The sequence below is a fragment of the Lethenteron reissneri genome, chromosome 19 (assembly GCF_015708825.2).
Source record: "Lethenteron reissneri isolate LAM-NWPU_2019-01 chromosome 19, ASM1570882v1, whole genome shotgun sequence".
NCBI classification, from domain to species: domain Eukaryota; kingdom Metazoa; phylum Chordata; class Hyperoartia; order Petromyzontiformes; family Petromyzontidae; genus Lethenteron; species Lethenteron reissneri.
In genome coordinates, this window is record NC_083797.1 from 5,056,000 (window position 1) to 5,068,965 (window position 12,966).

Below are 12,966 nucleotides of genomic sequence, written 5' to 3' on the forward strand. Positions count from 1 at the left end.
TAAAGCTTTCGTGACTGCAGGGATTCATATTCTTGGTTCTTTCGGTAAAGTCACGTAGAAGGAAATGTTTTTTTTTACATAATAAAATAAAAATAAAATAAATATTTTTTTACGTTTTATTTTTCTTATTTTATTATTTCCCTTCTACGTGACTTTACCGAAAGAACCAAGAATATTGTTTTTTTGCTTAAAATTTCAACCGTAAGTTATCACTCAAATGCTAATATTGTGTGCGTGTGAAGTGGAGGGATATAAGAAGTCACTGCGTTACGGTTCTAAGAAGGACTCTGCGTTCGTTCAACGTGCATGTTTGCAGATACGGAAAATGTGTCTAGCAAAATCCTTCGGTTAGCTTCTTAAGTCGCCAGTGTAAATCTTCAATATTGTGGCTTGGCCAGTTGTGTGACTAGTTTTTCTAGGGCTTACTTCCCCCCCCTCCCACCCCCTCGAACTCCCCCCTATCCCCCCCTGGCAAAAAAGTGGTTTTGGATCTGGAAAAAATAAGGAATTGGTAGAAGCATAAATGGATAATAAAATTAAAGTAATTGTGTCGAGCATTGTTTCAGCTACTTACAACCCTGCAATCTGGCATGTCTTTGAAAAATGCGCCTAAGCTTAATGTTAACTGTACAACGAACCCATTATTTGGCTCGGTTTTTTTTCCCAAGCACTCATTATTTTTACAGTATGGTATATGTCAAAGACTCCTGGGCCCAGTTTCTTATCCAAATTACTTCAGACTATTATTTGAACCCTTTTTGAAGTGACCAGTCTGGTATTTAAAAAACAACCATATTTGATGTGTAAGAAATTCATCTTACGCGCCTGAAATTGTATTCGTAGAGGCCAGTTTAAAAAAGATTTTTCACTTAGATTTACTTCAACAGCGCTATATATTATTTACGCATTCTTTTGACGTGTTGTCAGCATTTTCATTCTTTAAATATTCTACCAAAGGCTTTTTTTTCACACAAAAAAAATCTAAAAATCACTTGCCGTTTTGTGCCAGACCCACACGGTTACGATGCTGGTGTTTTGATGTCTACACACACACACACACACGCGCGTACACCAAAAAAATGGCATTATATAAATAGGAGTGTGGCATTTTTGTGTTTCTGGAGCGCTTTGAGCCAAATTAAACGCATGCCACAGAACAAGTGAGAATGACCAGACGGGGCACAGTAGCCTAACCTAGTTTATCAAATGTTCCTCTAATGCAAAGCAGTTCTATTTTTCAACATAACCAACGTCCCCTAGGACTTAATTTTCCAAATGTTTTCCATATGTTGCTAACGCCAATCCACGGTTTTACCTTGATGCCTTCCCAACCTTCGCCCCGAGGCTACCCGTTGCCCACACAAACAACTGCATTAAGAAACATTGGTCAGCTAAAAATAAAACCCATGCTCTTTTGTCCTGGAAGATCAGGTTTTAGGTCTTAATTTTTTTTTTCTATTAATTCTCAATGCAGATGGCCACATTGGTTGAGTATGGTACGTGTGCGTATTATTTCTACGTACATTTGTATACGTATATATATACCAGTGGTTGCATTTATTGTATATTCTGCAGTACATTTAAAATCCTCGTTTTAATTCTTGTCATCTCTCAGGGTTTATAGGAATTCACGTGACCTGATTCCATTTGCAAAGTTGAGGTGTTGAGTTGTGTGGATGAAATGTTCAATTTCTTTTGGACCGTACGTAGCCAACCGTGCTAATCGGAGGTTCTCCACCCTAGAGCCACTTCGTGGCTATTGTTCCCTCCTAATGATAATCTTCCTCTTCATTTTGTAGCTCCGCAATACATTGTGTGGTTCTTGGGACAGCGTATAGGTGTTTATTTTCGTGACGCCTATGAGCAGTGTAGTTCCAAGCGTGCATCTCTCCATGCTTATTTTGAGCACTTGTGACGTTTTCTGCCAATTTATTTACCAGTGTGAGACAGAAAGAGGAGCTTACGGAATATGCCTGGATTACATCTGCAATTTTGACTGTAAAGAAAACTAAGTGTGCCTGAGTAAGACACATCTCTAGACGGAATGGTGGCTGGTGGGCAAGCAATAACAACAGAGTGGGAGCCAAAGGTGGGAACGTGCCCAGGAGAATTAACTTTGTGGATATGGAGTGATGAAATCAGCTTGTGTGCAGGTGCTAAATGGTTAACCGCATCGTATGACCATGCGAGATGGTGACCAATCTGGCAGCGGATTGGTCATCGGTGATGATGGCGATGCCCGCCAGTGGATGCGGTTTAAATGTCATGACCAGGAATTGAAACTAACCAGCACTGCAGATGCTGCACATTGCAGAGAGCAACATTACAATTCTACGGTAATTGTAATTCTTGAAATCTCTCTGGTGCTTGAGGCTTTACATTTGACACATGCTCTGATTGTATTCCCCGCCTCCCCCCCTATCATTCTCTGTTCTTTATGTTCTTTGTGGTTGGGTCTGCGTCGTGAATTACAGGCCCCCCCCCCTCCCTCCTCTCTCCATCTCTCCGTTTGCCGATCGTGGCCTTTTGCCTTGGGGTGGAACTTTTCCATGTTTTTCTCCCAACCTTTTTGGAACCGACGCGCGAGGACGGAGGGGGGGGGGGTTAAATTCTTCGTGTTTATTTTGTAACGGGATTTATAGTAGATTGACCCGCGTCGTAAATCGCGTTTTGCGGACCATCGTGGAGCCTAGCTCTGAAAGTGCGGCCGCACCCATGCGGCACGAGACAGTGTCTGCCCGGCTTTATCAGCAGAAAAGCGCCGCTTATGATGCTCCCACGACCAATTCTGCTGATTTACCGTTGTTGGCCTGGGTAGTGGAGAATATTTTTTGACAATTGATTACATTTATAAATCACACGCAGTCCCATGCACTCCCTTGGAGACCGTGATCTTGGGACATTTGCTTGTTATGGCAACTGGGAGCTGTGTGAGGTCCTGCTGTCAAGTATCCAGGGATCGTGAAAGCAGGGGGTGCCTCAGCTGAGGTCAGGCACACTGGGTAAACCTAGGGGGCACGTGCGCGCGCTCTTCTCTGCCTGACCGTGCCGAGCCATGGGTGCTTCTCAGAAAGTGAGATGAAAAAAGGGGTGTTGGTGACGTGAGTGTATCCATACGAGGAGCGGTGGCGCAGCGGTTATAGCGTGCTGCGCTACGAGGCCGGCGACCCGAATTCGATTCCCGCTCACGGCCAACGCTAGTGACGATTACCTGGACCGGGCCTGGGCCTTGCCTAGCTCAACTCAGCCTCAAATGAGTGCCTGGTGCAACGTGTGGTGCTGGCCACCCACCTCCCTCGTGTGCCGTGCCAGCCTTCATAGGTGCTCGCTAGCAGCACTTGCCCCAACAGACTGTTAAGGCTACACGGAGGGATCTTTGTCTTTGTTTACGATAGTAATAATGAACAATTTACAGCGCTATGTCAATCCACTGCTGAATGTCGGACACCCCATGTGACGTCAACCACGGGGGGTTTTGCAGGTTGGTGAAGCATTTGAGATATCACTCGCTGTGGTTATCTGTGACACGGAATCGAACCCCGGTGACCAGGTCCACAGCACGAGTGCATGCTCCATCGACACTCTCCAAACAACCTTTCACTATAATTTCAGTTTGTACCAATTTTTTGTTTTTATCAGCAAACAGTTGGAAGTGAAAACGTGTTAACCCTCTGTGACACAATGCAGAATAATCCAATTTAGATTCATGACGTGTTTAAGCTGGAGTGCATCTCGTGAAGCTGCGCGTGGAAGGAGCCACGGTCAAGGTGGATTTGGATTTACACAACATTTACCCCGATATATAAAAGGTGAAATGGCTTCCCGATTAACTGGTCAGGGCGGATACGTGACGGTCGGATGCGTGATGTCGTCTTGTATCTTTTGCTTTGTGTTCCTGCCAGACGAGCGCTGAACCTGGGCATCCTGCGTGAGCCCGGCTCGGAGGTGGAGGACCGGCAGTACCAGGTGGAGCTGCAGGCCATCAACGTGAGCACGGGCTGCTGGGCCCAGCTGCGGCCCGACCGGGGCGGAGAGAGGAGCGGCCACGGCACGCCCGACGACGAGAGGGGCTCCCAGAACCCAGCCCTGGAGTGGAACACGGCCAGCGGGTGGGTTCACGACAGCGGTCGCAACCGTTTGGCTAGGGGAGGGCCGGTCAATTGAAATCACTAGTACGTTCGTCAAGTCAATTTTATTCTTTTACCGACACACCGGTGCGGGAGCCTTTCTGCCGCAAATCTGCCACTCAAAGCATTGGTACTTAAAAGTTAAAATAGAACATTCTATACAACCATTTACGGCTTTCGGCCAGGAAAGTCACAAAAAAATTGCACACGAACGATGCATTCACGCAAGCACCCGATGCTCCGTTTTGAAGTTTTAAAATGAAACATCTTTGAATTGTATTATGTTTTCAATTATATAATTTTATTTCTTCAGTAAACGCTTATTTCATTTTACATCTGGAAGACTTCATCGAAAACGACATTTCGTGTAAATTTTCTCTCGTCGTTAAGTAGATGGCCTTGTTGGGGGTTCAGTTCGATGCGGACTTTCACCTGTTTGGGTTTGCGGGATCGAGATAAGGCGACACAGAGCTGCTGGCCGTGCGAGAAGACCGCCGTCTGCAGATCGATTCCAACGTAATCGAACGTCTGTCCCTGCACCTCCGTCGTTCATGCAGGGGCGCGTAAGTTTGCAGCGCCCCCTGCATGAAAACGATGGAAAGTGCAGCGTTCATCACAGATAAAGTTGTGCGCTTATTTAAGAGTATTGTAGCGACGTTAATGGAGTCACGACGGCGTTTAGCGCCAGCTACTTTCGGTTTCATTTATTAGGATTTACCCTGTGAGCCGTTCGGCTCTTGTGGCAGGTACAACCGCAACAAACAATAGAATTTCTGATAAGTAAGTGGAGCTGCAAGTGTTGAAGCTTCTCGCTGGCACCAGGGTATGTTACGGCATGGAAAGGGGGCCCTGGGGGGCTAAGTTCCGGTGGACGTTAGAAAGGGGGTAGGGAGGATGTGACAGGTGGTTGAACCCGAGAGGGACAGGTGGCGTGGATCGAGAGCCTTCCAGGAAGATCGAGAAGGAGGCGGGGCCAAGGGCGGGGGAGGCCACGCTCAGAGGATAAGAAGGGGGCCCTGAGAGCCGAGGGTGGCCGTCTACCAGAGGTCGCAAACGGGTTTTGATTCCTTACCCATACCCATACCCGGCCGCACCAGGGTTGCAAACGGCTACCTGTACCCGTACCCGGCCGGGTACGGGTAGCCGGGTATCAGGTAGGGTACGGGTATCAGGTACCCGGTTGCGACCTCTGCCGTCTACAGGAATGGGACCCGCCGTGCTACACTTCTCTGCTCTTCAATCTTGGGTCTTCGCTCGTCACGTTCAGCGTCGTGGGTCAGGCAGTCTGAGAACTGACTGACCCAGTTATGTAGTGACTTCGTTGTGGTCTAGTACCCCGCTGTAATATAGTTACCCTGTTAGGGTCTAGTTTAACCCGTTGTGGTTTATGTAAGTGCCCAGTTGGGGTCGAGAAATTATCGTGTTGCCTCCCAGTGAAGTGTGTGCCTCCAGTGAAACCACTACACAATGAGAAAGAGAATATAAATAGACTATCTATGGTACATGTTTATGTTTTTTCCGTTCTTAAAGCATGAGGCTATAGTGAAGGCACCACGATTCACAGACGATCGTAGTCTGCGGGTGTTTTCGCAGTCGGGGTGTGGTGTTGCTTACATGTCGATGTAACCAATCAAGTGATTTGCGAGTAGTTTTTTTTATTTGTACCACACCGGTTTTCACGAAAATTGACCAATCGACAGTTTTCATAACCGTAATGACAATGGAATGAGATGAGGACACTAGGTAGGAGGCGAGAAGGGGCACAGAATATAAGTGCGTGAAGTAAGGAAATCTGAGAAGTTGACCCCATGCAATATATATTGCATATGGATCATGAAAACCCACGTGAGTCTGGGTCTGTCTGTAAGTCTGTGTACCGCTATGTCAGGACAGTGGATGCGACTACTGAAAGCAAACTGAATATAAATACTTGGGGAATGAAAATATGAGCAGCCGATCCCATGCACTAATGGGGACTTCTGGCTTAGAAGAAGAAGAAAGACGCAGAATAAAAAACAGCGATTACATTAATCATGTTTAATGCAAATGCACGCTGTGCAGGCAGATAGTGAAAATGACCTCATTCCAATTCCTGCTGTGGTCAGCCTTTTCCAAGAGACGGAACACAGTGCTGGGCACTAACTGGCAGCAGCGAACAACCAGATGTTGGGAACATTTGTTTTTGCCAGGCACCTTCCTACGACGACCGCCGGTAGCGAGGTATTAAGGTCGCCGCTGGACTTGCCCGTACCGAGTCAGCAAGCGGACGCCCCGTAGCTCACCGCGTCCAAATCTCAGAAAGGCTCCCATCATTGTGCGTTTCTCTAGTCGCTTGCTTTCCTTGACAGCACATTTCCTGAGCCCCCTTGGGTTTCAAAAATGCCCAACCACCACGCTCTCTGCTTCTCTCCTCCCTCCACCTCTCGCCCCCCCCACACGCACGCAGCTCCCCTGCAGTCTGCGGCAGTTCTGGTAGTCGAGTCGGCTCTGTGGGAGTCGTTGCTTGTGTCGGTTGCTGCACAGCTGCTCCTCGAACCGGAATGCTTTCATCTCCTCCCATCTCGAGTCCCGGGTCGTTTTCAATTCAGACTTTACAGAGCGGGCAGTAATTTACTCGTGCCTATAAAATAGTGGCCTGCACCGTACCTAACTGGAGCTGTCACGAGTGCTCAGCTGCCCTCTTTTTATGTCGTTGCATTTTTCACATTACAGAATTGTGTTTTTTAAGTGTATAAAATGGGTCTGCTCAAATAAATCCTCTCTGAAATATAGTTCTTCTTGCCCAAAGGCAGTGTCTGGTTCAAGTCAGGGATGCACAGTTTTCAACGAATGACTTGCCTTCTTTTGAGAAATTGCAGTATTCACTTTAGTTTGTAAATATTTTTGCAGAAGTCTCAGTGGCCGTGCAGGGCTTATGTTTGAGAAGTCACTGGTGTGCAATTTGTCATCTTAAGAGCAAAGAAAACTATCACGGCGGTGCCTTACATTGCATAACTTGAAAAGCAAAACCTTATCAGCCGCGGCATTAGCTCCTGCTCGCAATTTAGCTCCATGACCGACATCCCCCAGTGCCGTTGCCAAACTAAACATGCCCGAAAATTGGGGAAAATGTGCGTTCGGCTCCACTCCCCGGGTGCAACATGGCAATTGTTACGAGCTGGGGGGGACTTTTGTTACAATGGCTCCCTTCCGTGCCGTGCGTCTGGTATCCTTGCAGCCTGCGGAGGCAGCCAGAGCGGAGGGCCATCCTCACGCCGCTCCTCACCGACTTCGGCATCAGGGTGACGGCCGCCCCCGCCGTCGTGTTCGTCAAGAATATGGGCGGAGAGCTCGGCCACACGGAGGTAATTGCGGGACGCTCCCAACCCCGTCGCGCTGATCGGGATGGTGCCTTCGTTGTCACGGCGATCGTGAAAAGCCCCCGGCGACCATCGTTGAGGGGGTTTGGTGTTTGCCCGCCATGGCCGTGGTGCGCAGAAAGGCGAACGTGTACATGGGGAGTGGCCTCACCCGCCGAGTACAATTAACTAATTTTTTATATTCCCAGGTAAGGCCCACTGAGCTACGTAGCTCTTTTGTCAGAACTGACCCGGTCACGAATGAAAGCCCAACGAAGTGGAAATGTATAGCAGCCAAATCCTCTGCACTTAGTCGTCGACTTGAAAAGCGGAATGACACGTGGACGAACGACCTTGTTAAGTGCGTCAATGGTGGTGTGACGATGATACAGCTGCCGTATGTGTTTAGTTTGGGTGTCCATCACCCGCACCTATGTACGGTGTGAAAGAAGTTCAACATTCATACGTACACCCAAAAGGTGTTCAGCTAATCAAAATACGTAAGATGTACAGCCCTTTGATTGACTCCACTACCGGTTGATGACATAGCTCCCGCAGCAGCCTACAAGGTCTGTTATATGCACGGTGGTCACCCATCCAAGCACCGTCCAGACTCAAACCCTGCTTAGCTTCTGAGATTTGATGAGGTCACGTACATTCTGGGCAATTTGGTCATCGGCCCAGGAGTAGTGGTGGTATGATGATGATTTTAAAAATATTGTAAACCAGTCATCTGTCCACAGGTGTCCGCCGTGAGTAATCACAACCAAGAAATCGCGACGTTTACTGTGTTTTGCCTGCTCTCCAGGTCAGGTCACAGCCTCTCAAAATAATTCTCCAACAGTCTTGCATTTTGCAAAGGGAGGATTTTTTGTGCTGATATTTGGTCAATTGGTCACCCCTGATTGACCGTTGCTTCTGGAGCTTTAAGCTTCAAACATTCGTCCGTAATTCAGTTACAATTAGCAAAACAACACGGGCGAACAATTCTACAATGCACATTTCTACGCGCGTACTGTGAGCGAGAGAATCCAGTTCAGTCGGCGAATCGATGCACTGTTACATCTCGTCATGGTGGCAAGATCTCAACAACCTCGCCTGGTATGCAGGAAGTCGTGGGTTCGATCCCGACCCTGACGATGCCTGCTGTATATTTGGAGTTTGCGTGTATCTCTCCCCGTGGTCGTGTGGATTTGAAAAGCCACTTCGTTGAGCTATGAATTATATCCAGGTCCCTTCTGAAAAAGAGCTATTTAGGTCAGTGGGCCTCACCTGGTAAAATAAAAATAGTTTAGTTTACAATATTGTGTCTAACAGCACTTGCCCCAAAAGTCTGTTCAGGCTATAGGGGGGGAGAATATTTGTCGTTATTGTTGTTTACAAGATGAACGCGGTTCTGGCTATTGGTGAGCACTCAGAGGCGCAGAGGTGCAATGTTGCATGTTGGGGTTTGCGCGTGCGTGTGTACGTGTGTACGTGTGTGTGCAGGAGGTGCTGGTGTGTGGACACTCGCTGGAGGTCAACGTCACCTCCAGCCTCGACTTCTTCCTCAGCCTCGCTCAGCTTCAACTGATGCAGCACTTGGCCGAGGAGAACTTGACTTCCTTTCCTGCCTCGCAAGAAGACGTGCAGGTGGGAATCATACTCGCAGCCTCTTTTGTAGCTAACTGCGAGGTGCGGTTGGAAACCGAGTACGTGACGTGCGTGAAACTGGGCGAATGTCGAGCGGTGTTGTTCTTCACGTAACATCGGACAATTTTTCTGTTCGTGTTGCCGACTCCACCACCATCTAGCCCAGCTCACTTCTAAGCTGACAAACCAGAACCGCTTAGTTTGCTATATTTCATGCCTTTCAAATACATTTTATTTGACGTAAAAAAAAACGATGATAAAAACAATTCACCCCAAAAAACATCACACTCCTTTATTTAGAAAAAAAAATGCATTTCCCCATTCTTGAGAACAGTAAATTCGGGTAAAACACCGTACGTAGCGTTCAAGCACGTTGCAGTGTTTCGAGACGCCTTAAAACCAACACCGTCCGTTACTGGGCGAGTGACCCCCAACATTGCCCGTCCATCCAGGGCTGTTCCTCCACCCGATTCTGGACCTTCGTTTTCCCTGCCAACCCGGCCGCACTGCCGTTGGCATCGTCGCGAGAACAGTGACAGAACTTTGCGTTTTCTTCGTGTGTCCGTCGCCTTCACTCGTGCGCAGTGAGGGGGCGGGGGGCCTCGGCACTGTGTTGTCAGCGTCGCGTTCGCACTGCCACCTTCCCCCTGAACCCCCTTCCCCCACGACCCCTACCCCCCGTCGCAATTGGCACAGAGGCTCCAGAGTGGGGGGGGGGAGGCAGGTGGGAAGCCGTGCCGCAATGCTCCGCCGAGTGCCAACAGGAGTCGGGACGAGAGGGGTACCGGCCGGAAAAGCCCATTGCTCGCTTTTTATGGGGACGCGGTGGGCGAGCACGGTAGAGGGAAATGAAGGGGGGTCTCTGCTTGCACAAGGGAACATTTATACTTGGTGTGCACGTTTTTGCGAGAGCTTCTTCGCCACATCATAGTTCGGCGGCTGTCACGCGCTCGGTTCGCTGGCGGGGTTGGGGGGGGGGGTGCAGCGGACGGATTGAGCACATCGCTCAACGCCGTCGGCCTCGCAGGATGGGAATTCTTGCCCGTGATCCAAGTTTATCTGCGGGATGTATTGAGGTGGAAACCTGCAGTGCGCCCACTCATGATTCGATGTCAAGTCCATTTTCTGTACGTTAAATTGCAGGTTTCCAATGTAAACTGCACGTGCGTAAGTGAATAATTGAAGTGTGCAGCTGGCAAATTGTATTTTGTAATTTAACTTTTATTTCAATTGGCGAAATATTTATATATTTCTAGGAATGTGCTTGGGATTGATGTTAACGTGTTTCAACATGCTCTAAGACTTTGGAACCCTGCATAAAATACACTGTGTTCTCTCCATGTTACCATGCCAATCATCCACATGGAGACGTTTTGGATCCTTTATTAATCCAGATAAGACTCACCCCCACCATAGGAATGTGGAGTTTACCAACTCTTCTCTATGACCTGTAAACAGAAGATGAGCACTACCTCAGCTTGTTTGAGTGGGGAAATCACTTTGAATGATTCACGAATGCTAATTATATGTTTAAACGAACATTGCACATCACATAATTACATACAATTTTCCATAATTTTGAAACGTAACATTTGCATAGCAATTTTAACGTTGAATAATAATTCGCGCAATTACCGCACTGTGATTGCAACTGGACAAGTTGTCCTAAGGAAAATCGTAAAAACACAAACTTTGTTTACATTTTACTAATTTCATAGGCAGCTCGAACGCTCGCAAATAGCTAGGCAGACTGCGTGCAGGCACGCAAAACTCAAGCGCGCCGCTTTCTGACGGCGTGTGTTAACGTCTAAGGTGTTGGAAGTTTCATTATTCACTTGACTAAGGAGTAACAATCTAACGCTTCTTGGTTCTTTCGGTAAAGTCACGTAGAATGGAAATAATAAAATAAATATATATTTTTTATTTCCATTCTACGTGACTTTACCGAAAGAATTACCCTAATTAGACGGCTTGTGTAAACGTCTAAGGTGTTGGAAGTTTCATTATTCACTTGACTAAGGAGTAACAATCTAATGCTTCTTGGTTCTTTCGGTAAAGTCACGTAGAATGGAAATAATAAAATAAATAAATATATTTTAAATTTCCATTCTACGTGACTTTACCGAAAGAATTACCCTAATTAGACGGCTTGTGTAAACGTCTAAGGTGTTGGAAGTTTCATTATTCACTTGACTAAGGAGTAACAATCTAACGCTTCTTGGTTCTTTCGGTAAAGTCACGTAGAATGGAAAATAATAAAATAAATATATTTATTTTTTATTTCCATTCTACGTGACTTTACCGAAAGAACCAAGAAGATGAATCCCTGCAGTCACGAAACCTTTAAATCGAAATCTAACGCTTGATCGCCGGAATGTACACACCTCTCTTTTTCCGGGATTATGTAGATTATGTTGCTGCTATAAATTTCCACATGACTCTAAACCACTTTTGATGAGCTATCATGTTTGTGGCCTGGTCGCTTCTGAAAAATAAGTTTACACCTCAGCGGCAAAGCCAGCCAGTCGCCTGGCATCTCTTCGTTGCAACAATAAATGTGCAAGAAAAGCTCGCCGTCAGGAGAGATATTTTCTTCTTATTTATATTTTCATCCGCTTTTTTTATATACACTGCCGGGCAAGCGAAGCTTGTGAGAAATTTGCATAGGCTGACGTTGAATTCACTCTAGCATTTTTGCTCGGGAATTGAGGTGGCAGATAGGACAATTTTCACTTTTAATCAGGCGTACAAGTAACAGCGTTTAATTAGGGTAATTATATTTTTAAAGCCATCTATTTTTCCAAGAACTACTGGCAGTGTTGGCACAGATGATTAGTTTTTAAAACGTATGACTTGGAACAATATGGTTTTGCTCAGGCAAATAATTACACAACTTTACAGATACTCGCTAAAATGCTTTTCTTGTAGATGTTACTTCAATCATAGAATTACGTGTGTTCAGATTTATGTACATAATTGGTGGCTAGTTACATGATTGTGAAGTTGAGTTTAGCTTGCATTATATTTTTTAGGTAATGTCACATTGCATAAAGCTATAATATCACCATAGGATTTTAGTGCAAGTTTATTTATATGAAGACAATGATATTCACAACAGCAAGTGTGGCATGTATAAATATTAATCACACTTGCCATTCTTGATATCGTTGCATTTGTCCAAATATAATTGCCCTAACATCCTTTAAAAACATTCATTGCTTCATATAATGTGGTTTTACTGAAAAATGCAATGCATTTGTACGTGTAAACTTTTGAAACAAACATTCAACGTGGCTCAACGATATTTTAGTTTCTTTCTAAACTGCCGATTGGAAAATTACCTTCGGACAACCAAACACCATTGAAGGGTAAGCGTCCAATGAACGCCAAACGCGCCGTTTAAAATTCGATCGCCAAATCTCACTTGTGGCGGCGATCACGGCGAGCCCAAGCTAAGAGGGGTGGGTGCAAGCGCTCTCGGATTTCTGGTGGTTACCGAGCGCCTTGGCTCTGTGGTCTGTTGCTGGCTTGAGATGCTGCTCCCTTGGCGACTGTGTGAATTTGTGCCCACCGCGCTGTGGGGACACCACAAAGCCCAGAAACTATCCGCCAGACTTAAAGAACCCTGACAGCTTAAGTGTTTTGTTATGCAAGGACACGTACATCTTGCGATATTTACGCCTAGGGCCCTGTGGTCACATCTGGCAGGGGCTAAAAAATGTTTGTATTTTGGCAGTGGCTGGCATTTGGAAAGAAATGCTTAAAACTTGATGCTTGAGTGGTAATCTCATGATGGATGGTAGCCTTTGCCAATAGGTAATAAGCCCGAGAATTCACTGCTGTAAAATTGTTTTTTTAATTAATATTCG

The 12,966-nt window shown here is 46.4% G+C and overlaps 1 protein-coding gene across 1 annotated transcript in view; it reads left to right on the forward strand.

Moving 5' to 3' along the window:
- VPS13B (vacuolar protein sorting 13 homolog B) overlaps positions 1-12,966 on the forward strand; it is a 301,109-nt gene that overhangs the window by 218,775 nt on the left and 69,368 nt on the right. Inside the window, 3 exon segments of the mRNA XM_061554219.1 lie at positions 3,903-4,109; positions 7,345-7,471; positions 8,954-9,097. Of these exon segments, the coding sequence (XP_061410203.1) occupies positions 3,903-4,109; positions 7,345-7,471; positions 8,954-9,097 (478 nt within the window).